General features: G+C 36.2%; 1 protein-coding gene across 1 annotated transcript; it reads right to left on the bottom strand.

The window, feature by feature from the left end:
- Positions 1–10,723: 10,723 nt before the first annotated feature.
- AGR3 (anterior gradient 3, protein disulphide isomerase family member) lies at positions 10,724–26,308 on the bottom strand. Its single transcript, XM_060020415.1, has 6 exons — positions 24,219–26,308; positions 20,153–20,216; positions 14,141–14,193; positions 13,520–13,596; positions 13,213–13,276; positions 10,724–12,767 (listed from the first exon to the last, which is right to left on the bottom strand). Exons 1-6 carry the CDS (start codon positions 24,325–24,327, stop codon positions 12,637–12,639), a joined length of 498 nt encoding a protein of 165 aa, XP_059876398.1. The 5' UTR covers positions 24,328–26,308; the 3' UTR covers positions 10,724–12,636.
- Positions 26,309–27,090: the final 782 nt, after the last annotated feature.

Here is a 27,090-nt window from a genome sequence, read left to right as displayed (position 1 = left end):
GCCGGGAGAAAGGAAATGGATCAGTGGCACCTTACAGGCCATGAACCATGGACATTATTGGTTGCCTACCTAACTTTCATTTTCCCCTTATTGTGGACTACATATTTGTATTCCCCCAAAATCCATATGTTGAAATCTCAACTCCCAAATGAGATAATATTAGGAGGTGAAGCCTCTGGAAGATAATTAGGTCATGAGGGTGGAGCCCTCATGAGTGGGTTAGTGCCCTTAAAAGAAGAGACCAAGAGAGTGCTTTGTCTGTCTGTCTGTCTCTCTCTCTCTCTAACATGTGAGAATACAAGGAAAGGACAGCTCTCTGTAGACCAAGAAGAGAGCCTTCACCAAAACCCCAAACGTGCTGGCACCCTGATCTCACACTTCTAGCCTCCAGAACTGTGAGAAATAAATGATTGTTGTTTAAGTCACTCAGCCTATGATATTCTGTTACAGCAGCCTGAACTAAGACATCCTTCTTCCATTTTTCTGATTTTCTGAATCTTTTCTATCTTCATGCATTGCCCATATTCTTCAGTGAGAAGCTGACCCCGTCTCCGGCTCCATGTATTTCTGGATCTTCCTTATGTGAGTCAGTGAATTCCCTTTATCATTTAAGTCCATTTGAACTGGGTTTTCTTATCTGAACATGCAGAGACATAGTCCACTGGGAAACCATTAAGTGGGTTTATGCCAGGGAGTGGTTTGCCCTTGTTCCATTTTTTTAAAACGTTATTCTAGGTTAAATAATAAAGAAGATTTATTGGCTTATGAAGGAAAAACTGGAGCAAGAAGAATAAAGAAGCAACTGCAGTAGTCTATGCGAAATGTTACAGTGAATAAGTCTAGAGGGTGACATTGGAGGTAGAGGAAAGGTCATATGCAAAGAAATATATTTCGGTGGTACCATCAGAAGGACTTGGTGAAGGGTTGGCTGTGGGGAATGAGAAATAGGAATAATCACGGGTGAGTTTTCCAAAGTCACGGGAAGGTTTTGGTTTGAACCATTAAGATGGCGCCACTTACTAACATGGACTCTGGCGCCCAGTGCAGAAATCAGGACTGTAAGTAATATTTGTGAGTCATCAGTTTATCAGTAGGTTTTAAATACATAGAATTAGATGAGGTAACTTGTGGAGAGATTATAGGTAAAAAGTAAAGGAAGGCCTAGGATGGAGCCCTAGTGCTTTCCAAGTTTGGAGGTTGATCAGAGATTTGGGGAGGACGTTAGAGAAGATTGGCCTGGAAGGCAGGTAGAAAACCTACAGTATGGAGAGTTAAAATAACAAAAGTAGGGAAATATTTCAAGAGAGGCATCAGCCATATGGAATCCTCCTGAGACTTTGAATAATAGGGAGAAAGGGAAATGTCTGTCTCTTTGCATGTGATGAAAATCTGAGATACTAGAAAGGTCTAAATAATCAAAGATTAATTTTATTATTTAAGACAGATATGTTCTAAAATCTATGCTTTGAAGATATTTCATGGATCATGAATCATAATTAAGCAGAATATTTGATCAAAGTAATGATTCTAACTCAAGTAACTCTCAGGTCTTATAGGTTCCATCCAACAAAAATAATTAAAAATTATTCCCATTTTTACTTGCACTTCTCAAAGAACATAAATGGATATTCATGTCATAACTCACTTCTCTTAAGTCCCTTTTCCCCCCTCTAATTGTCTTAAATTTGTGTGTGTGTGTGTGAGAGAGAGAGAGAGAGAGAGAGAGAGAGAGAGAGAGAAACTGTCTTTCCCTAATATTTTCACTAAATCTCCCCCAGATACTCGTCTGTGGTCCTAGTCCAAGCCATGTCAGGCCACTCTTGCATGACTAGAAAATTCAATTACTGCATTTCTCTGGACTTTCCTTCTGGAAGGAAATATAAGAAGTCCTTTGGAAATTCTATCTCACTCAGATTGCTTTCTCCCTGTGGTGAAAATCAGATGAATCAAATTATCTTCCTTCTTAAATCTAATTTTCCAGTTACCCTGGACGAGAAAGTTTATGGGTCAAACTATTTTGCTTTTTGGGGGAATAGTCATTTAAAGAAGTTTTCCTACTGTGACTCATTTTCAAAAGTCAAAATACCACATTTTAGAGGACCTAAAATATTTACTGTATTTATGAAATTAATTTTCATTCCAATGGCCAACTTGCTTTTCTTTGGTTGCTGCTTTGGAGAAGGTTATGTGTTTTCCATAATGTCACCATCCCATTGAAATCCATCTGTCTCCTTCCCCCTGCAGTGGGGCAGCTCTTTCAAGTTCAGCAGGGAAGCCAAATTAATTACCAGTCTCCCCCCTTTTCAGTAAGTATAGCAAAAACAAAAGTGAAAAAACAGGCCTACAAGGGAGAGACAAGTATGTATACTCGTGCTCTAAAGGTGTAATGTGAAACTCATATTCTGTTAAACCTGTTGAACATTTACTTAAATTTCTTCACCAGTGTGGTTCACATTTACGATGAAAAATGACCATATCATACCGTGGAAAGAAACAACATAAATTACTAGAGAAAGAAGACTAGATAGGCCACACTTTCTGGCTCAAGTTGGGAACCTGACTTGTACCCTTTTATTAGAGCTAAAGTATGCATGTACTTACACATCAAGGGGCTCTCCAAATGGGGGAAATCTAGTAAATCCCCAACAGACCTCACAACACGTCTGCCTTCCATCCTCTTCCTTTATTGACTGGGGCAGGTTTTAAGCAGAAGAGAAAGGAACGATAGGACCCATGGTTCATTCCCCTACCTCCTACAGCAGTTTAAATGCTGAGGTGCCCTAAAACTTCGGATATACTTTGGAAACTAAGCTGAGGTATGTTTTCTTATTCATTCTGGCCCAGTGCAAATATTTGTCTATTGAGAAATATATAATACATTAGACTTGTAAACCCACCATCTGCCTAAAATGAGCCAACACCCACCTGTAAGGAGGCGGATACAGGCTGGTATCCTGTTCCTCCAGCTCCTAAGTGAAGGCTGCTGACGCTATGCAGCCCGGGTTTGTTTGAGCTGCCCCATGCCAAGATGGCCTGATCAGATTCCAAAGGGTGTGGACCTTTGTCACAACCCATAAGGATTGCTTTCAGGTTCTGTTAGAGAAAACTTTTTGCAGTAATGGGGTCAAACGGAGGCTAAAAACTACCGTCAGCTTTGGGCATGTGGGTGCATTTGTGAATTCTTCAGGGGAATGATCTAGTGCAAGGGATGAAATAAACCAATCAATCACCTCCTGTTCTGCCATGGTAGCAACAGGTGTGATGGTCCACATTAGCTGAGAGAGAAAGAGATCGTCATTGGTGGAGAGGATGATAGCAAGAAAAGGATACTCTGCTCACAGTGGTTTGTCTTTTTAAATGACCAGAAGTCCTATTTGGCTGACCCTTGACCTTCGAGTTCTCCCTGAAAAGGTTGCTCTCGATACTTAACAATAAGCTTATAAAATCTGGAGAATGAATTTGTAGTGGAGCGGTGTTCCTTGAAGCAGCTGCCATTGCTTTGTTTTTTACTTTTGTTTTGTTTTTGCATACCCCTTTTTATTGAAGTGTAATTGATTTACAGTATCATGTTAGTTTCAGGTGTACAGCACAGTGCCATTGCTTTTTAAAGAAGCCCCCCAGAGAACAAGAATTTCAGGATGATCACATCACGTACAGTGTTCCCCTGAAGGGCTTGCCTCTGAGATTGCCCTTCTTTGGAAAGACTAATACACAGTGGATACAGAAAGATGACTAATTATTATATTTTAGGGCTTGAAAATTTTGAAACAAACTACCACGTAATTTTTACAAAGGTTTTAGAGTGGTATTAACATGGCTGACCCAAGAAACATGATTGTCTAAGACTCCTGTGTGATTTATACAAGTTATTTGCCAAATATAGGCATGAAAGCAAATCAAGCTACATAACTTGCTCTTTTGGGGTGTGTTGCTTTACTCTGCATTTTTTTCTTAGGATACCAAAAAGTTTATGGTTAGTGTAAATAAAATTCCTAAACACCTTAGGATGAATAAAGTCAGAAGAGAGTAGCTTCAATATGGTTTCCAGGTTTTAGGTAGACAGAACAGGTGGTCTTAATGGGTCGTTGAAAGCCCATTAATTGTTAGTACCTGGAGGCACTGAAGCTTCAATAGATAGCTTCAGCTTTCCATCGTTAAGGGTGGGAACACAGGTGGAAGTACTAATCACAAATATCTTACAGAGGAGAGCAAAAGTCACTGATGTAAGAATTTACGCAGTGCTCGTCCCACAAGAGGGGCTCTGCGTAGCGCATGATTTCAAGAGGGCAATGTGTAACCCGAAAAGAGGTCTTTGAGAATGTGAAGAATTCTGCCAAAGGTAAGCTGTCTTCTTGGAAGTTTTCCTATGGGTACAGCGCGTAGCATGATAAAGTAGGAATAGTGGGTCACTTAGATTCGTGATTGTCAATGAGGAGGTGTGTTTGGGATTTGAAATCACACCGTCCTGTCCCTCTTCTCTTGGTTCCCTGGATGCTCATGTTGAGAATCAGTTGCAGAGTCATCAAAAGCTGGTAGAGGCTTGTCCTTCGGTCTGTTGGGGGTGGAGGCTCAAAGCCAAGAATGGCAGGACCGTGTACAATCTTTCTATAAAATGTTAATTGGAATCAATGCGAACTGCCCTTCCTTTATAAAGGACATACGCTACATGTTTTCAGTTATTGCACACTGTCAGTTTTAATTAAATCATATATTTTTTTTTACAACATACAAATCCAAAGCAGAATTATATGGTGGTGAAACGTGTTGACCCTGGAGCCAAACTTGCTGGGTTTGAGCACTGGCTCTGCTAATTAGCTGTGTGATTTTTTTTCTTCTTTTTTCTCTTTTTATCAGGTTATTGCACATTTTCAGGCCCCAGCTAATCATAAGTAAAATGAGGGTCACGGTATTTCACATTTGTGGTGAGCTATTAATAAGATAATCTCTGCAAGGACCTCAGCTCTGTGCCTGGAACGTAGAAAGAGTTCAGTATGTTTGCTTTAATAATAATGAAAAATACCAAATATAATAACTCTTTCTCTAGGTATGACTTTTGTTTCTGCATTAAAACCACAGTGTTAGATGTTGATATTTCATAAACCTAACTTAACTGATTATATACAGCTCTGAGTACTAAAATAACATCTAATTTGGCAGAAATTTGTTTGGAGGGTAGACTAGAACCAGACAAACTTATTGTGAAAAATGATTCTTCAGTTCTAGCAGGCCTTCTTTTTAAGTGTGTGATGAGAAGTTTTGGTGTTTCCTTACCTACCATGGGAATCATGCAAACTGGGGATGGGAGAGGGGAAAGCAGCTGGATTGGTTTTCTAGGGCTGTCTGACAAAGTACCACACACAGGCTAGCTTAAACAACAGAAATTTATTGTTTCACAGTTGTGGAGGCTGGAAGTCTGAGATCCAAGTGTTGGCAAGACTGGTTCCTTCTGATTGCTGTGAAGGACAGTCTGTTCACGCCTCTCATCTGGCTTCTTGTGGTTTGCTGGTAACTTGTGGCATTCGTTGGCTTCTGTAGCATCTCCAGATCTCTGTCTTCATCTTCACAGTATATTCTGTCTTTGTGCATATCTCTGTGTTCAAATTTCCCCTTTTTATAAAGATGCCAGTCATGTTGGATTAGGGGCCCACCCTATTCCAGTCTGACCTCATCTTAACTTAATGAATGATATCTCCAGTGACTCTATTTCCAAATGAGGTCACATTCTGAATTGCTGGGGGATTTAGGACTTCAACCTATGAATTCTGGGGGAACATAATTTAACTTGTAACAGCATCCTATCCTTGCACTATAATATACTTCAGGAAGTTGCAGTAGTCAATACTCAGCAAAAATCCAGTAGCCTGATTTCAAAGCTGTGGGCAGTGGACTCATTTCTTCTTTGAAGAAAAGATGTCCGTAAACTGGTATTCATAAAGTTTATCACTGCCAACATCGGGGGAGGTACACACTTAATGGCATCCTCCTGTGGGTGCTTGCCGCAATCCTGCATCCCCGCACAGCAGTCACAGCTTATTTTGTGAGGGGGCGGTGTATGTGTGTGTGTGTGTGTGAGAGAGAGAGAGAGAGAGCGAGAGAGAGAGAGAGAGAGAGAGAGAGAGAGAGAGAGAGAGAGAGAGAGACTGATTTTTAAATCCCAAGGGCTTTTCACTTTGCTAAAAAACAGACATTGCATAAGAAACGATTTTTAAAAACAGAAAAAAAGCTTATCTTTCTCTACACAGTAAGGATGTCCGTGGATACACGGATTATGTATTATGCGTCACGTTAAGTACGGTTGTGTTCTAAGGAGTGCTACTGAGGACTGTCATGCACATCTCTATCAGTCTCTATAGTATGTAATCCTATATGTTAAAGAAGTTTGTCTGAAGCTTGACACAGTATCTTAAGCCTAATCTAAAATTCTCAAAGGCGTTACTAAGAAAACCTTGTATACTTTTGTATTTCAGAGTTAAACCAGTGAATGAGAATTTCTGTAGCCCCTATAATGTGCTTTATTCTCTGTCTCATCATGTGGATTTCCGTAATGGTGGAATACATTCTTATTCAAGGCGCATGGGTGCTGCATCCTGTGTGAAGCCCCACTAGGAGTCGGGCCATCTCTCCTCTGCTTCCACATCGTCCTATTACATTATTTCTTAAGGAATTGTTTCTCCTCAGTGATCTCTCTTACCACTAAATTATGAACTCCTCTCGGGAACAAAACAGCCTTATTTTTATCTAATTTATCTTTGGATGTATAATATCAAACACAGTGTCTGGCATAGAGTAGAAGTTAAATTAGGAGACATTAAATGCTATAAAATAATTGAGGTTATTTTCTGGAACTCAGAAACTGAGAGATTGATTTGAAATATAAAGAAATGTTGCCAAAAAAACCCCAACAAAACAAATGTTGCTATTTTAGGCAAAAATAAGGGGAAAGAGGAGAAGGAGGGGCATCTAGTGCAGTGATTCTAAACTGGGGTGGCCATTGTTAGCAAATGAAAGCACAGGTCACCCAGTTAAAAGTGAATTTCACATAAACAGCAAATACATTTTTTGCATAACTGTGTTCCAGATATTGCATAGGATGTACTTATACTAAAAAAAAAATGGTCGCTAATGTCTAATTTAAATTCAACTGGATGTTCTTTACTGACAATCCTATTCTAATGTCTTTTTCAATATGTAACTCTTTTTTATGATTAATTTCTTTTATTGCTGATTTAAAAATATAATTTGAATAGACTTTTCACTCTCCCTTCTCATAAAATGTCTATTTAAAACCTCTTCCAGCCAACTCCTACACTATCTTCCCAGAACCGCATAACCACACTCTCCAACCCCGCCCCGCCCAGCTCTATGTGACTGCACAGAATCACAGAACACTCTTTTCTGGTGAATATCTAGAATGCCAGGGGATGCTCTCGACACACCATTTACAACCCACAGAACTCGAGCAAAGCGTCCTTTCGTTTGGCTGCATCACAGAATTTCCTGGCTTGTGATCTCCTGATCTTTTTCTAGCATGTGATTCCATTATGCCTAAATTTAAGTTGCAAATATTTCTATGCCCAGAGCAAATTTCCTCTAATTGCATTTTCTGTCTCATATTTTTTTTTTAACATCTTTATTGGAGTATAATTGCTTTACAATGGTGTGTTAGTTTCTGCTGTATAACAAAGTGAATCAGGTATACATAAACATATATCCCCATATCTCTTCCCTCTTGTGTCTCCCTCCCTCCCAACCTCCCTATCCCACCCCTCTAGGGGATCACAAAGCACCGAGCTGATCTCCCTGTGCTATGCGGCTGCTTCCCACTAGCTATCTATTTTACATTTGGTAGTGTAGATATGTCCATGCCACTCTCTCACTTCATCCCAGCTTCCCCTTCCCCCTCCCCATGTCCTCAAGTCCATTCTCTACGTCTGCATCTTTATTCCTGTCCTGCCCCTAGGTTCTTCATGACCTTTTTTTTTTTTTAGATTGCATATATATGTGTTAACATATGGTATTTGTTTTTCTCTTTCTGACTTACTTCACTCTGTATGACAGACTCTAGGTCTATCCACCTCACTACAAATAACTCAATTTCATTTCTTTTTATGGCTGAATAATATTACATTATATATATGTGCCACATCTTCTTTATCCTTTCATCTGTCAATGGACACTTAGGTTGCTTCCATGTCCTGGCTATTGTAAATAGTGCTGCAATGAACATTGTGGTACATGACTCTTTTTGAATTGTGTTTTTCTCAGGGTATATGCCCAGTAGTGGGGTTGCTGGGTCATACGGTAGTTCTATTTTTAGATTTTTTAGGAACCTCCATATTGTTCTCCATAGTGGCTGTATCAATTTACATTCCCACCAGCAGTGCAAGAGGGTTCCCTTTTCTCCACACCCTCTCTAGCATTTATTGTTTGTAGATTTTTTGATGATGGCCATTCTGACCGGTGTGAGGTGATACCTCATTGTAGTTTTGATTTGTATTTCTCTAATGATTAATGATGTGGAACATCCTTTTATGTGTTTGTTGGCAGTCTGTATATCTTCTCTGGAGAAATGTCTGTTTAGATCTTCTGACCATTTTTGGATTGGGTTGTTTATTTTATTTTATTTTTTTTAAATTTTTTTTCCCTTTGCTGTACGCGGGCCTCTCACTGTTGTGGCCTCTCCCGTTGCGAAGCACAGGCTCTGGATGCACAGGCTCAGCGGCCATGGCTCACGGGCCCAGCCACTCCGCAACATGTGGGATCCTCCCGGACGAGGGCACGAACCCGTGTCCCCTGCATCAGCAGGCGGACTCTCAACCACTGCGCCACCAGGGAAGCCCTGTTTATTTTTTTGATATTGAGCTTCCTGAGCTGCCTGTATATTTTGGAGATTAATCCTTTGTCAGTTGCTTTGTTTGAGAATATTTTCTTCCATTCTCAGGGTTGTCTTTTGGTCTTGTTTGTGGTTTACTTTGCTGTGCAAAGGCTTTTAAGTTTCATTCAGTCCCATTTGTTTATTTTTGTTTTTATTTCCATTCCTCTAGGAGGTGGGTCAAAAAGGATCTTGCTGTGATTGATGTCAGAGTGTTCTGCCTATGTTTTCCTCTAAGAGCTTTATGGTGTCCGGCCTTACATTCAGGTCTTTAATCCATTTTGGGTTTATTTTTGTGTATGGTGTTAGGCAGTGTTCTAATTTCATTCTTTTACATGTAGCTGTCCAGTTTTCTCAGGACCATTTATTGAAAAGGCTGTCTTTTCTCCATTGTATATTCTTGCCTCCCTTATACCATAGGTGTGTGGGTTTATCTCTGGGCTTTCTATCCTGTTCCATTGATCTGTATTTCTGCCAGTACCATATTGTCTTGATTACTGTAGCTTTGTAGTATAGTCTGAAGTCAGGTAGCCTGATTCCTCCAGCTCCATTTTTCTTTCTCAACATTTCTTTGGCTATTCGGGGTCTTTTGTGTTTCCATACAAATTGTGAAATTTTTGTTCTAGTTCTGTGAAAAATGCTACTGGTAGTTTGATAGGGGTTTCATTGAATCTGTAGATTGCTTTGGGTAGTATAGTCGTTTTCATTGATGTTGATTCTTCCAATCCAAGAACATGGTATATCTCTCCATCTGTTTGTATCATCTTTAATTTCTGTCATCAGTGTCTTATAGCTTTCTGCATTGAATATGTAACTTTTTAAACTGTTTTATCTCTTTGAAATGCAATTGAAAGTTCCCCAAACTCCTCTGTGAAAAGGCCTATACACACAGAATTGTGCATACTGTTTCAGGTAGCTGGTGTAAGTAATTTAATTCTTAATATTGGATGTGTTAGAGAAAGAATAAATACTTTTTTGGAGGTTACAAGGCTAAAAGTAATAGAAGTAAAGTTATATATACACGTATGGGTTATGTGCCTAGTCCTGCATTTCAAAGCTAAGGGTAACTACAGAAGTGATGGAATCTAAGCCACTAATTTTATAAAGTGAAGAAATTAGATAGAAATATCAACTAAGATATAGAATTTAATTGTTAAAGTAGAGTAGAGAAGGAAACTAAATTGGTTACAAGACTACCCTGATTAACATAACTTATTTTCAAATTATATACATATAAACTAGATGTATAGTAAATGTTAGTGTATGTATAATTATATGCATAATTGAATTATATGTAATTTAAATACATATGATAAAAATATAAAGGCACATATATTTTCATGGTAAAGAATAATCAATTTAGTAACATTTTTACACTAATTGAAGAAAAACAAGTGAATATTCTATTTTATTAGTTCTTAAATCAGCAACCTAATTGTCAACTGGTTCCTTCTTAGTTCACTGCAATGACCATGGACATTTTCTGCTTCTGCACTGTTTATGCAACAATGAAATCAGTTATATTAGTCTTCATACATTATATTATTAGAGTATGCCAGTACACTTTGGTCTCTTAGAATGCATTAAAAAATTAACTCCAGGGCTTCCCTGGTGGCACAGTGGTTGAGAGTCCGCCTGCTGATGCAGGGGACACGGGTTCGTGCCCCAGTCTGGGAGGATCCCACATGCCGTGGGGCGGCTGGGCCCGTGAGCCATGGCTCCTGAGCCTGTGCGTCCGGAGCCTGTGCTCCGCAACAGGAGAGGCCACAACAGTGAGAGGCCCGCGTACCGGAAAAAAAAAAAAAAATTAAGTCCAAACTTTGATCTAAAATTAAAAAATAGGATATTTAATATTCTTTTGCAGTGGGAATACATGGATATCTAGTGTTGATGGTCTTGTAAACTGTTTATATCCAAATAGATCAGTTGCAGAAAGTCTGCTTAAAATGAACTGAATAATGATCAGATAAAACTTGGAAGAAACTTTTCTTTCTCTGACTCATGAAACATTGGACTTAATCAGACATCAGTATCATAGATGTTGTATATCTGTCTCATATAAATGTGTACCTTTATATTTCAAAACACCAAGTTATTTAAATGTAATCAAATCCTATGGATTAGGAAACATTTTCCCATCTGAAATATTCTCTCATTTCTGAGAATTATTCCCAGCTGATTATGGGGTTTCCATTAGTAATTAGAATTACTCCAAATGATTAGGGAAATTTTTTCATAAAAAATTAGGATTTTTGTGTGTGTGTTATTTAAAGGAATAGAAGACATGAATGTGATCCTACAAAAGCTTCCCCTGAAGAATTGAGTTGGTGGTTGAATGTTTAATAATTTCAGAATGGATAGATTCCTCTTCTGCTAGTTAACTGGAGGTATTCTTTAATATTCTGGAAGCAGTTACATTCTTCTTAAAATGATTAAAAGTGTTAAATATCCACCCAGTAATCAAGCAAAACATATTTAAAGTTTTAAAATATATTTTAAATTTATTGTAATTACTTTTTAAGTGTCTGTTTTAAAGTAAAAAAAAAGAAATAAATGGTTAACTCTAAAAGTTATGCTGCTAAAAGTTAAATAATAAGTGGCTAGAGATGCATCCATTTGCTTTGGCAACATGCAGATCATTTATGACCTAAACTTGCAGGTTCGATATAATAGAGGGATCAGAATTAAGATTAGCTTACTTGGTGGAATGGATGATAGATGAGGAAATAGAAACAAGCAGTGTAGACACCTCTTATTTAGGTCTTCCTGTCTCCACTATAACTATCAGCAAGCTTTCTTTGCTACTGATGCAGGCAGATATCAAACCACAATATTGTCATGCTCTGGTTTTGATATTTATTGAAATATCATTTTACCTTCCTAAGAATATGCAAACACATTAAAAGTCTAAATGGTAATGTTACAAAATTCATTTACCTGCCCATTAGTATTAGTCAATTAGCCAGAAGTTTTTCTTCGTGACATTTGACCTCTTAGAGGTAATACATTATAACTCGGATTGAATAAGTTTTAGTGCTTTCTTCATGTTTTCTATCACTGTAATAGAAGTAAATATATATTATTCTATTAGTAAATGAGAGTACCAAGTTTTTTAATTAACCCCTAAATCTAAAATTGACCCATTAAAATTAACAGCTATAAAGATTTGGGGATTTATCTGCAACCTTAAAGAATATTATGCTAAAAGTGTACATGTAAATTTAAGGATTAGACCATTCAGAGCTGGTTAATTAACTTAATGTTAAAAAATTTTATCAAAGAGATTTTGAGGGAGTATCTATTTCGTTAACTGATTATTTTGTAGCAGTATTGCTGGATATAACAGGCATAGCTCTCTTGTTAAACATAGTTGATAGTGAATATTGCAAAAATGAAAGTCCCAAGTCAGACTGTATTTCCTTGCTTATAGGCATTAAAGGAAGAGAAAAGGTTTAATTATGATCACTTTGAGGAAATCACATATAATCTTTCATACCAGAAGAATGGACTGGCTTTCTTAAGGTTTAATTTTCATGTGTACTCTATTCTTTTTGGTGGTGTTAACATTTAGTGCTCATAAGAACTATTAGAGATCCCTGTTGAAGAAAGAGATTCTGAGGTGCCCCAGAAATTCTGATCTTGATGGGAGCTAAGAGTTTGCATATTAACCACTATCTCCACTACCAGCCCCAGGGACTGTGATGTGTGGGTAGCACTGTTTGTGGGGAAGCACCCATGTAGGGTATCACTGACCCTTCTAACAGTCAAGTGTTGCTAGTATCACTGTTCAAGATAATTTGTGAATACTTACATAGCGGTAAATCCTGAGGTTCATATGTATATAATCTGTTTGAGTATCTTCCAGTTATATCAGCTCTGACTGTTAAAGAAGGATCTGCCAAGAAAAAATAAGTACCTTACATATTATTTAAAATATTCTGAAAATCATTCTTGCCTCTTACTCTAAAACAAACGTTAAGCAAATTTATAAGCAAAATCAGTTTTCATACATGTGAATTTATTGTGAGTTAATCTGAATTCTCATTTTAGTGTGTCACAGGTCTCTGTCAACATATAATAGTTTAGAGAACAATACTGAAACTACATTGGGATATTGATTTCATAGCATCAGTTAATTTAAAACATTAAAATTTAATATTTATAAGTTACAAGTTATAGATATAATGAGTTTGATTGTTGACCTAACAAGAACTGTTAATGACTGGGTTACTAATGACTTCCCTTTAAAAGGAATAGTACTTGAACTAGCATTTAAAAGTAAATAAAAGCAAGAAGGCTACTGATTTTCTAAATCTGATGGAAAGAGATTATACAATTACCCACAAACATGATTCTAGGCACATATTGTCCATCAGGTGATAAATTCTTATCAGTGGTTTCATGCTAGCAAAAAGATGAAAAAAAAGAATGTTATTGGATTGGATTGTTTTTAACAGTTGATTTAAAAATATTTTATGTAAACAAGCCTTTCAGTAAGTTATATATTCTGGCCTCTTACAATTCTATATAACATTCTATATCCACTAATACTTTATAGCTCTTTTTGTCTTCAAAAAAAGACAAAAAAAGAGATTCAGCTTTTCCACTGAATTGAGATATTAAGAAAACATTGTAGAGGTCAGGTACCATGAGATTCAGCATGATGAAATTATTCTGAGCCATTTCTTGTATTTCTTTATTTTGGGCAAACACTTTTTTTAGTGCTGTGGGAGAAAACATAATGTCAATTAGTTTCAAGGATCAAGACGCCTTCAATATAATGTAGCAAAATTAAGCTAGTATTTTGCATTTGTTTGCATCTGTAACTTGGATGTAAATAGTTCATTGGCCCATTGCCACTTCGTCTCTAACTGGAAATCAATGAGGGACAGAGTCTATCCAAGAAGACATCAAGAGAGAATCACATTGATGAAATCACCAGTTTTACAATGTCATGTAATTCATTGACTCATTGGTTAAAATAGCATCTTCTTTCAGCCATTTTTCCTACCTTTTTGGGGGGGGAACAGGGGAGGAAGAAGGATATAAAATTCTAAAGGACATGTAATATGAATATATTCAATAGATTACTAACAATCATTGTAGTCTTTAAGCACCTTAGTAAAATGGTGGTACTCTAGAAGTTGTCCTTTTTTTTTTTTTTTTTTTTGGAATAGAGTTTCCTGAGTGCCTTCTTAACAATTTGTAACCAGGTCACTTTCCTACTTCATATTGGAGATACAATAAGATCTCAGGAGCAAAAATTACCTTGGCAGTATTGACAGTCCTCCAAGTGATGAATAACCATCAGTGGCTTGTTACTAAACAGAGAGAGTGTGGAATTGAGCCAAGTGATTAATCTGAGTTAAAATGTACAGTGAAATTAGATTTAAGATTCTCATACTTTCTATGAGACGTAAAGTAAACATCTCAGCCTGACAAATCACAGCGCTGTAGTGTGTAGTCCTCTTAGTCATAACATGGCCTCAGCACTGAAGCATCAGCGTCACCAGAAATGTAGCTCATTAGAAATGTAAATTCTCAGGCTCCCTCTTGGGCCCACTCAGTCAGCATCTGGGGGAGTGAGGTCCAGGAATCCTTAGCTTAACAAGCTTACCAGGTCGTTCTTATGTATACTGTAGTACAGTTAGAAAAATAAAAGTCAATTCTGTCTCCATAGATGAAAGGATATTATGAGCAAGGTAGTATTCATTTCCAATGAACATCTGGTATAAAATTTTGGAATTGTCGAAGTTTTTACTTAGGTTTTTTGTTTGTTTTTCAAAAAGTCTATTAATATTTGACCATTTTCACAACCTTTTATTCTTGTCACAACTTACAATTACCAACAGTCTCAGGGAGAGTTCCTTTCCTATATATTTTTCAGTGTCATTTTGATTTTAACTCTCTGAAGAAAAGTTTTGGTGGTAGCTCATTGACTACCCTGCTGTTTAGAATACGAGAAAAATTAGAATGTTAACTACAGTAAAGGACAAAATAATTATGATTTGGGTATATAAGATGTTTTTAAAAATGTTTCTTTAATTTTGCAAGGATGCTAGGTACAAAAAGAGATAGACGAGTGTATATGTATCAAGCATAAATCTTTTTAAAAACAACAGATGTAATCATATGAAATACTTGTTACTGAATAATCCTGTTTTTTCAAACTTTAGTCTCAAAAGTGTTAAATAACACACTTTGAAGTGTAAATAATTTCATTTAATCCTCAAACTTAGAATATAAGTTAATTTTAGGTAAGAATAAATCCTACAACTTATCTCTTAAAATTTATAACATAGAAAGCTAACATTTGCCAACAACTTCACATTTACTGGTGAAAGAGCAGATTAGATATCCAATGAATGAAATATTATTACCTCTTTTTAATTAGTAGAAAACTGAGCCTAAGAATATTCATTGACATTTCTTTAGAGACACATAGAGAACTTAGACCTCCTAAGCACCAAGTAGTAATTCTTTTACTAGATAACTTTTTCTCTGATTGCACTTAGGTAGATAGAGGTGTCCTGCGATGGAGAGCAATTCAGGGGCATGAGTCATTCTGATTTCCTGAACTGCTACCCTTTCTTCCCAGCACAGCAGCTGGAAATAAGGATAGCTCTGTGTAAGGAAAGACATTGATGTAACTCTTGGAAAACTAATTTCTCCATCAGATTTCTGGCCAACTGGAGTCCAAGGAAAAATGTATCAAGACCACAGAATACTCAGTCTTAATAGTTCAGCTTTGAATGGGTTGTTCAGACAGTCAAACCAAGACAGTAATCCGTTTTAGGAAAAGCTTCTGTTTCTGGCAGACACTGAATTAGGAACACCTGAAAAAGGGCTCAGAAACTTTTAGAGCAAAGAGGCAGATGGTAAGTTATTTGAGGTTTTGCAGCCCATGTGGTCTTGTTCACAACCGCTCACCTCTGCTGTTATTGCACGAAAGCAGCCATGGACAGTATGCAACAAGGTGAGAGTGGCCGTGTTATAGTAAAACTTAATTTATAGCACTGGAATTTGAATTTCAAGTAACTTCCATGTTTCACAAGATATTATTCTTCTTTTGATTAAAAACATTCTTTTAATGTAAAAATCATCCTTAGCTCACAGACCAAATTATCAATAAAACAGGTGGTCCCTAGTCTTATGGTTACCAGGGGCGAAGGGGAGGGGGAGAGATAGACTGGGAGTTTGGGATTGACATGTACACACTACTATAGATAACCAACAAGGACCTGCTGTATAGCACAGGGAACTCAGCTCAATATTCTGTAATAACCTAAATAGGAAAAGAATTTTAAAAAGAATAAAAAAAATAAAGCATTTTAAATTGTGAAAAAAAAATCTTATGAAGTAGCACATCAGATTATGAGAAACTCGAGTGAGAGAAAGAGTAAAAATTTTGGGGAGCTGTACTTCTGAGATGCTCTAAAACCAGAGCCTTCCAAGCCTAGCTGCTTATCAGCATCATTTGGTGAATTATCTTTTAAAATTCTACATGTTTTTCATTGAAAATAAGTTACAAATTCAGATGGTTTAAAATTCAAAAGTTAAAAAAGTAAAAATTCTTTCTCCCATCCTGCCTTCAAGAAGTAAGCAGTGTTACCATTTTCTAAGTTTGCTTCCAGAGTTTTTCAGGTCATATAACAAAATACACATGTGCATATGCATATGCTTGTGTATATACTTATGTAAATGTATATGATTATGAATTGTGTATGTTCATATGCATGTCCATATGTATATATATTTATCCTTTCTTTTTTAAAAATACAAATACTAGCACGCTATACACATGTATTTGCATTTGGCTTTTTTAGCATAATCATATATCTTGGATGTTATTCCCTTGTGATTTTGTATAATATTCCATTATATGGATCATCTTTACTTTATTAGTCTCCTCAAAATAGATATTTAAATTCTTTTCAATCTTTTATGTTTAGATTGTTTTCAGACATTTAAAAAGATGCTTTGGTGAACATGATGTTACTTACATATAATTTTGCGCATGGGTGGGTATATTTGTAAATAAATTTCCAGAAGCGGAGTTTCTGCGTCAGAGTATGTGCATTTATAATTTTGATGCACTGTATATACTTTCCTTAGAAGCTGTACCAATTTATATTCTCTCTGATAATGTGAGAACTAAGTATTTACTCTCACTAAAACTGGTTATTGAGCTTTTAATTCTTTTACCCAGTAGGTGAAAGAGGGAAGTTAATGTAGTTTTACTTTCTTATAAAAAATAGTCACCATATGATCCAGCAATTCTACTTCTGGGTATATACCCAAAGAAAATGAAATCACTATTTCACTATCTCAAAGGGATATCTGCATCCCCATGTTCATTGCAGCATTATTTACAATAACCAGGACATGGAAGCAACCTAAGTGACTCTCAGTACATTTGTGACAACGTGAATGAACCTTGAGCATATTATGTTAAGTAAAATAAGTCAGAGACAAATACTATATGATCTCACTTATATGTAGAATCTGGAATTTAAAAAAAAAGTAAAAACCAAACTCATAGAAACAGAGAGTAGATTGGTGGTTTCCCAGGGTGGGGGATTGGGAGGTGGGGAAAATGGGTAAAGGTGCTCAAAGGGTACACACTTCCAGTTATAAGATGAGTGAGTCCTGGGAATGTAGTGATGACCAGAGTTAACAATACTGTATGGTATACTTGAAAACTGATAAGAAAATACATCTTAAAAGTTCTCAACACACACACACACACACACACACACACACACACACACACACACACGTTAACTATGTGAGGTGATAATTAACCTTATTGTGGTCATCATTGTGCAATATATACATACATCAAATCATCACATTCTACACCTTAAATCTGCACAATGTTTATGTAAATTATATCTCAATAAAGCTGTAAAAAATAATCTTACTCATATGTTTAGGTTACTAATTTTTTTATTCTGTGTACTATCTTTCCTATCTTATGTTCATTTTTTCAAGGTCATTGCCTTGACCTTTTTCTTATTAATTTATATGAGTACTTTGTATATTAGAGAAGTTCACTCTTGTAATATGAGCTATAGTTTTCTGTTAGTTTTGTATTTTTTGCCTTTTTCGTTTGCTTATGATAAATTTCTGGTTTGCAGAAATCTGCATAATCAAAAATATTAGTCATTTATTTTAGGATTTTTCTTTCTTCCTTTTTTTTTCCTTTGGCCATACTCAACTCTAAAGGAGGACTAGGGTGAGGCAAGGGTAGCATCTAGGGCACAAAAATGAAGTGTTTGTTTTTGCGTCCTAGACATCCCTCATGCCTCACCCTAATTGTACCCTACTCCAAGAATTTAAAGGAATAACAGTTTTGTAATAGTGTCTTCTAGTACCTTAATGGTTTCATCCTTATAATTAATCTTTATAATTTATTTTGATGTAAAATATGAGGTATAGATACAAATTTTTTTATTTTTCACAAATGGCTATCAAATTCTAACAATTATTTTACATACTCTATCTCTCCTACTCCTGATTCAAAATGCCACTTAATCATGTAAACAATTTCTGTAGTATCCAGTTTTCTGTTCTCTCCATTCTATTCAATTCATTTACCGGTAACATACTGTGTTATTAAAATGTTTCATATTGATTAAGGGCTAGTCCCCACTGATTTCTTCTCAGAATGTTCCTAACTATTTAAGTCTGTCTATGTTTCCATTTCAATTTTAAAATCACTTAAAAACTTGTACTAATATATTGTGATTGTCTTAACAAATTTTTTAGCTATAGAGAGGATTGACATTTTTACGATATTGAATCTTCCTCTCCAAGAACATGATATCCCTTCACATAGGTTTGTAATTTCTTTCCTCACTAGTACATTTAGTTCATACAGATTTTGTACATTTTCTGTCAAGTTTATCTTGGGATATTTCATCTTTTTTTATTGCTATTTTATATAAGGTATTTTATAACTGCCTTTAACTATTTTGATTATATATATATATATATATAAATGCTGTCGGTTTCTAGGTATTAATTTAGTCTCATCTAATTTAACTGAATCTTCGTAGTTCTGATACTTTGGGCTGATTCTCAAGTTTTTCACAAACACAGTCATCAGCTGCAAATGAGGATTCTTTCACTCTCTCCTTTGTAAGTTTTTCTCATCTAATTGCATTGGTTAGTATCTCCAGAACAATGTTAGTAATTGTGGTGATTAAAGAATCCATCAGTGGGATACTTTAATTGTTTTTCCTCAGTAAGCATGATGTTGACTTTTTTGCTGGGATGGATAAGTTTTTTAACTTCAAATGTGGATTTGGCATTGTATTAAATGCTTTTTCTTAGCATTTGTGGAGATAGGAGATACTTGTATGATTTGTGTCCTTATAAATATTAAATTATTTTAATTAATAGATTTCTTAATCTTGAATCTTTTGGCTTTCCCAGACTGAATCTCACTTTATCAGGGTATATTTTTTTAGTGTTCTGCTGTCTGCTCTTTGCTAATATGTTGTTTGTTTTTTACATTTCTATTTGGAAATAAGATTATTCTGTAGACTTTTTTTTTTTTGGTAATATTTGTCTGGTGTTGACAGTGTTTTAGCCAGTTCTTATTTGGAATCTTTTCTTTTTCTTCAAAGAGTTGAATTGAACATTCTTTAGATATTTGATAAATTCTTGGGGTGCTTTTAAAAGTACAAGTTTCTCAGCTCCATCCCCAAAGATTTAGTAGATCTTTAGTAAATCACGTCACTCTTGGTCACTGAGTGCCTGGCACATAGAAGTGGATACTCAGTAAGCAGTTGACCCTGAATATGGATTTTTAAAAAAGCTCTCTGAGTCGTTCTGATGATCAGACAGCCTTGAGAAGTGCTGCTATAAGTCAGGTTCCTGTTTAAGCTTGTATAATGCCCAGTGAGTGATGCTGTTTTGTTTATACAATTTATATTCAAAGTTTGCTTGGTGGATGTTAACTAGACTTATTGTGGTAATCATTTTGCATATATACAAATATCCAATCATTAAGTTGTATATCTGAAACTAATATAATGTTAAGTCAATTATTCCTCAGATAAAAAAGCTTGCTTGGATAATTAAGAAATTAATACAGAAGTGTCTAGAGCTGTTGTTTATAAAAAAATTCTAATAGCAACTCTTAGTCCAAACAGAATACAATATCAGAGCAAATTCTTATTGTATCCTCTGAAAAGCTAACATGCTAGTGTTTGGCTCTCCTGTGAGGAGGTATCTGTATCATCTGTCAAAGTTAACTGAGAGGTGTTTTACCTTTTTTGAATATGAAAGAGACCTTCCTCATAAGTCTGCATCCAAGTGATGTCATCTCCCCATCCTAAACAGAAGAGAGAAATCAATGTGTTAACTCAGGACTACCAAAGAGTTCTGAATTGGGGGTGTGATAACCAGGTATCTATCTACAGATATTTAAGCTACCAAGCAGTTGTCTGACATAAGGTATGGAGGATACATAATTATAACTAGATACAAAGAGGTTGTGTCCTTTCAGGTGATATTACTGAGGTTTTGTGACTATGTTTTAAATCTTAAGGCCCATGGCCTTGAACCCAGTAAGTGTTCAGTAGATGCTATTATGATTAGTGGTGATTGAAAGGACATCTCTGGACCATGCAAGAGCTCTCACTTTCAGAATGTACAGGAGGAAATAACAGTTAATCTTTGCATACTTTGTAAATCTGTCGGGAATACTTTGGGCTATACTGAACAGCGTCCTTGAATCTTGAGTGTCAAGAGATGTTGACTCCTTCGAAGTCATAACACATCATTGAAAAAAAGGAATTTCAAATTTTGCTTTGAGTTTTAACGGAAAACAATTCTGGCATGGGAATTTCATGGTTGAGAGACTCAATAAAACCCTTGTTTTGGAAGCATCCAAAAGAGTGGAGGAGAGGGAAACAGAACACAACGAGTAGAGAGAGAACCCACTAGCTTTTTTTTTAAAGAATCAATTTTATTTATTTATTTATTTATTTTGGTTGCATCGGGTCTTCATTGCTGCACATGGGTTTTCTGTAGTTGTGGCGAGTGGGGACTACTCTTCATTGCGGTGTCCAGGGTTCTCCTTATGGTGGCCTGTCCTGTTGCGGAGCACAGGCTCCAGGTGCACGGGCTTCAGTAGTTGTGGCGCACAGGCTCAGTAGTTGTGGCTCACGGGCTTAGTTGCTCTGCAGCATGTGGGATCCTCCCGGACCAGGGATCGAACCTGTGTCTCCTGCATTGGCAGGCAGATTCTTAACCACTGCGCCACTAGGGAAGTCCCCCCACTAGCCTTTAAAGAAATGATGTGAGTAGTTGGGAATGTGTATTAGAGATTGAAGAATAAGACCATTGAAGAGAAGAATGCACAAAACATCCAGAAATATTTCCAAGTATTTTCAGGAAATGTCTCAGTCTATGGATGAAAAAGGTTGAATTAATTTGAAAATAGAAATAGTTTCAGGCTATTTTGGACCCAGATTTTTTCATAAGTTTCATATGTTGTCAGACTGGAGTTCCTGGTTTTGATACCATGGCTTAAAGATGTCCAGGACTTATGAAGCAGAATTATGAAGCAGGATAAATATGATCCCATGATTTCTGCCTGCTGGGTTTTGGTTTGTTTGTTTTTTAATAACAACTTTATTCAAATATAATTCATATGCCAATACAGTTCATCCATTGAAAGTATATACATTCTTTTAATATATTTACATAGTGTGCAATCATCACCACAATCAATTTTGGAAGATCTTCATCACTTCAGAAAGAAACCCTGTACCCTTTAGTTATCACCACGCAATTCTTTCATCTCCTACAACCCTAAGAAATGGCTAATCTACTTTGTCTCTATAGATTATCTTATTCCAGACATTTCATATAAGTGGAATCATATAAGATGCGATGTATCTTATGACTGGATGCTTTCAGTTAATACAATGTTTTTAAGGTTCTTCCATGTTGTGGCATGTATTAGGACTTCATTCTTGGGCTAAATATTATTCCATTTTATGGATATACCACATTTTGTTTATCCATTTATCAGTTGATGGACATTTAGGTTGTTTCTAGTTTTTGGATTTTATGAATAATACTGCTATGAACATTTGAGTGCAAACTTCAGTGTGAACATATGTTTTCATTTTTCTTGGGTATAATCCTTAGAAGTGGAATTGCTGGATCAAATGGTAACTATAACTTTAACTTTCTGACAGTTTTTCCAAGTGAGTGCATTATTTTACACTCTTACCAGAAGTGTTGTTGGTTTGTTTTTGCCTGACCTTAGAATCCTAACATTGGAAGACATCTTACATTAGCTTAGTACCCCAACCTTAGCAGGAATGCTTCCTATCTGTAATAACCCTGAAAGACTTTCTTTACAACTTTACTCAAACACATGTAGTAAGTTTATGCCACGTTTTGCATTAGATAAAAGTTACTTTGGAAACAGCCAGTGAGACTGTGTTCCTACTTAATTTCCCTATTCTGTTGCAAATATCATTCAATGCCAGAATGTCAGCAGTGGGAAGAATTACTGTTCTCTGCTTCTGTTTAACTTAGTTCCACAAATATTGAAGGAACATCTGCTATATGCCTTGCTCCACTTAGCACTGGGTGTATGCAGGTAAGACAATACAGTCTTATTGTTCTCTGTTCATTATCATGATTCCTAATTCCTAATCCATTACTGGCTATGCTTACTTATCTTCTGAGATTTTATTCATTCTCCAGTATGTATTTATTGAGTACTTACTGTATGCCAGGCACTGGACCAGGTGCTGGACGCAGAGCAGTTTTGGTTTAAAAGGAAGTTAAGATTTGGGGTTCACTTTTTTATTGAACCATTTCTTACCTTTTTCCAATTAATACTCCCTTTTCTCCCTAACACTGTGTCTGTTTAACTGGGGCTGCTCTGCCCTCTAAGAGGCTCCATATGCTACTTGGTACACTGTAGACAAATTTCCCTTTCACCCGTACCTTAAATCCTCATTCTCAGTTGTTTTCTATGTGCCAGTAGAAGATAAAGGCTTAACCAAATGCAAACCATTTCTGAATAATGGAGTTCCCAGCTGCTATCAGTCATCTCCCCTATTGACATAGTTTAACTGAAATAACAGACTCGTCACGTTGTTTAAAATTTCTTGTACGTATTGAGTATATTTTTCATAAAATTCACCAGTTTTAATGGACATTTGGAAGTGAATACACAGAATATTGGTACCTTAATTATAGTTACAGCATGCTGCTTAACTCAGCCCTCGAGGGTCTTTAAGGGCAGTGACTTTGATCTTTGGCACTTTAAGGCTACTGAGTTCATTGTTTTATAACTGTTGCATGTATATATGGAGGTACATGATAAATTACACTTAGGAAAATATTTCCCTCTTTTATTTATTTTGCAAAACTTACCAATTTTTTTAGACTTATAGCTTCTGTGATTTTAAACTGAACACTGGCTGAAGACTGACAGGCAATTGGCTGGTACCCAATACCTCTCATCTGTTAAGGAATGAATTAACTTGGAAAGAAAGTCAATATTTTAAAATTTGAAATTATGCTATAGTTGATCTCCATTTGTTTGCTCCAGTCACATTACCATTCCAAGTACCAGTCAAGTGTTTTTTGGTTTGTGTTACTAATTTAGAATTAGCTATTTGGAGACAAATGATTTTCTTTCCATTTCTGGTAGCTGGAAATGTAGGAATCAATTCTGAGAATTTTCTTTATGAATTATTTCTTCGCAGATGAAGATATAATTGTTTCTCAGGCCAAAGTAAAACAGTTGGTACAAAATAGAAATGTTTTCAGTGTAGCCAATGACAAATCTAGATTATGTCCTCTAAAAATACTGCAGCTGTTTTCTGGAGTCAGCATAGCCAACACTTGGTTAACCAAAATTCTTGGAGGGTGGAGATAAAGTATAATTTTCTGGGGACCCCAGTGTAAAATCATTCCAAATTATTTTCTTGCCTGAATAAAGAGAGGACAGGGCACTGGAACAGATTTTGAGGGAATCCTGATTGCATTTAGGATATCAATATAACGTATCAATCAATAGCATTTTGCAGGACTCTGGTTACCAAAGTTATAGGCAATGAAACCAGTTCTCCACTATTTCTATAGAAGATGCAGCAAATTGTTGTTTTTCATTTCATGTGGCTCACTCTTTAAAATTAACTGATCCTTTCTGTTGTTTTTTTTTTCTCCTATTTTAAAGTGATACACAACAAAAAATTTCAGTTAATTGAGTTGGCTTTATAACTAGACTACAGACAAGAGATGATGAATTTTAAAACAATCCAAATGACTGAGTCCAGAAAATAAAATGAGATTCCAGTACCTCTTGAGAGTGTCTGAGGAGGTCTTTTTCCCTTTTTGATTGCCATGGCAAGGTTAGAAGAAACCGTGATGAGTAAGAGACAGACGACCAAAGCTGAGTGTAACATCATATCTTCTTAAGAATCCCTCAGAAGCAGCTGGATGGTAAAAAATAATTGTCAGAATCTGGTAGGTTACCTCAGGCTGTCATTAAGACATTTGTTAAGAGACCAAACCTGTGCTGCCAGATTGCTCTGCTTGTGTGAATTGACATGGTACAACCACCTAGAACTTTCACATTTTATTTGTAAATTATTGTAAAAATACAGTCAACTCAATAGATGTCCACTTGATGAAAAGCCACATTCCTGGCATCCTGGGAGCAGTACAATGAAGTTGAAAGAGCACTGGACCAGGGCACCCAAAGCCTACTTCTGATGGTATTCTAGTGCTCACAGAACTGCATTAAAACTCTAATAAGATGATATTGATTAAAGGCCTTGCAACTGCTAAGTGCAATGGAAAGGTGACGTTTGTCATGCATAAATATTCTTTGCCCTTTGATTCTTCTTGATCTGATAGGTTAAGATGACATTTTAACTCTGCCAAGACAGTAAGATTAGGCATGAACAAATACTGCTTAAATTAGAACTGAGGAAAATCAGAATATGGAGGTTCTTGTTCTTCAGTTCCTCTACAGTTGCTTATCTTTTTTATCCTTCCATCATTTACTCAGCCTTTTGCCCTTAAATTTACAACCCTGCCCTATTTAAAATTCATTCCTCTCATTTTAGTATCTTTATCTAGCCAGCAGTACATCCCTCTCCTGGATTGAAAATGGTTAGTTTGGTCCTATTTAAATTATTTTCGTTCCTAATCTGCAAGGGACCCACTTTTAAATTATTTTGTATTGAGAAACCCTGTTAACCAATAACCATGGTGCTGATAAGGATCGCAGTTTAAGTTCCTATAACTTATTAATACTGTGAAACATTTCAGCATGCCATCTTTTACCTTATGGGCGTCATCTTGTACCATAAAGACTGAAACAAAGAAAGGGTAGATTTCAGTAGGGGATAAAGACAGCTGACTCTGGAACACAAAGTCCAACGTGGGGAGGGTAGACTCTGTCAGAGTGAAAGTTGCAGTGGAAAAATTGAAGCAACCATCTAGGGTAGGGTCTTAACTTGGGTCCGGTGAGCTTCTAGAAGGTCTATGATTGAGCTCCTGGAGTCTCAAAAATCCCTGAATTGTCTGTAACATTTTATATGCGTTTGTTCTCTTTTCTGGGGAAGAGAGCCCCTAATTGCCTTAAGATTCTCCGAGGGATCTCTGGAAGTAAAGAGTTAAGAAAAAGCTAATCTGGAGGAAGCATTAGGAAAAGTTCTTTATGAGAGAGACAGAGATTAGTAGGTAGAATCTACAGCAAAAGAGAGAAGTGATAACTTCACCATCTTCTTATTTTAAAGCTGCCAAATTTAGAACGAATAGGAACTGAATTTTTTCAAATTTCAAGTTGCTATGTATTATTGTCAGATTGTTCTACTTAAAAATCAAAATGTTTTTTTGTTTGACATTGATAAATTGTAAAATAGATAGTAAATATATTCTATGACAAAGCCAATCAATTTATATATTATTATCTTTGGATGAACAGTAATTTCCCTGGTAAACAGAACATGAGTTAGTTATGATCCTATAGTATCAGATGCGTGGGTAAAGCTCCTTGGGGGACACGGATGAATATGACACGGTCATGGCCCTGGAGCAGCTCACATTGCCCTCCACAGGCAAATAACCACACGTCTACAATTAGGTGTTAAAAACACAGATAGTTAGCATTTTCTGACACAGTATTTCACTTTTCAAAAGTAATTTAATGTAAGTCATTTACTTAAATATTATGTAAAAATTCTCCATAAAAGAAAACTGGGAGTGAGATTTTACATTCTTTTTTAATATTCTTTTCCATTATGGTTTATCACAGCATATTGAATATAGTGCCCTGTGCTATATAGTAAGATCTTGTTGCTTATCCATTCTATATATACTAGTTTGCATCTGCTAACCCCAAACTCTCACTCCATTCCTTTGTGCTCTTTCCTGTGGAAGAGGGCCCCTAAAGAATACTAAAAAAAAATGTATATATATGTATAACTGCATCACTTTGCTGTACAGCTGAAATTAACACAGCATTGTAAATCAACTATACTTCAATAAAAAAATAACAGGGAGGAACAACTGTTACTTGCAGCATAATTTTTAAAGGATCACTTTTGGTGAATGTTAGTTTATTATAATATCATTAATACACATAAAGAATAAAAGTATGAAGCCAACAAAGGAAATCTAGTTCATTAAAAGAAGAAAAATATCATTTCATTGAACTTGCCCTCTGCTTTACTGAAGACCTCACTTTTGTACAGCAATAATTTGATCCTTTAAATATAACTGAGCTTGACCACTGATTAAGTAATCTGGAAATTTTGCTTGCTTACCTGAACTTGTCAGTGCTCTTGCTGGAAGTGTATTCTGGATATTTCTGGTTAAAAATGGGTGTGGATTTATAGACACACACAGGCACACACACACCTGATCTACAGCCCCACCTGCATTGAAACAAGAGCACAGTCCACCTGCGAACTTAAAAAACAGCCTTGTCTGAAAAATCCGTGCTTCTTTCCAGTTCTCATGCTCTCACACTAAAAAAAAAAGTGTCCTTTTTCTTTCCCTAAATTAAGATTGAGTGTCCTCATAGAATGAGGCCAAATACCACCTTTGTGCTTTTTTCTCGTCTACCTTTTGCTTCCCAAGGTAATTTAATGTTTGGCTGGAGTTCAACACCCAGAAAAAAAAAAAAGAAATGGTGGCAAGAGTGGGGAAGGAACGGGTAT

This window comes from Delphinus delphis, chromosome 9, assembly GCF_949987515.2.
Source record: "Delphinus delphis chromosome 9, mDelDel1.2, whole genome shotgun sequence".
NCBI classification, from domain to species: Eukaryota; Metazoa; Chordata; class Mammalia; order Artiodactyla; family Delphinidae; genus Delphinus; species Delphinus delphis.
Note: the sequence above shows the minus strand (reverse complement) of the source record. Positions and strands in the feature narration are given on the sequence as shown.

Coding starts and splice junctions, on each gene's coding strand:
- AGR3 (XM_060020415.1), bottom strand. CDS start 24,327: ATGATGTTACACTCAGCTTTGGTCGTCTGTCTCTTACTCATCACGGTT. Junction 20,217..24,218: donor TCCTCAGACACTCTCAAGAG/GTACTGGAATCT, acceptor TCTTCTGTTTAG/GATGGGGAGATGACATCACT. Junction 13,597..14,140: donor GGACTGTCAATACTGCCAAG/GTAATTTTTGCT, acceptor TTTCTCCCACAG/CACTAAAAAAAGTGTTTGCC.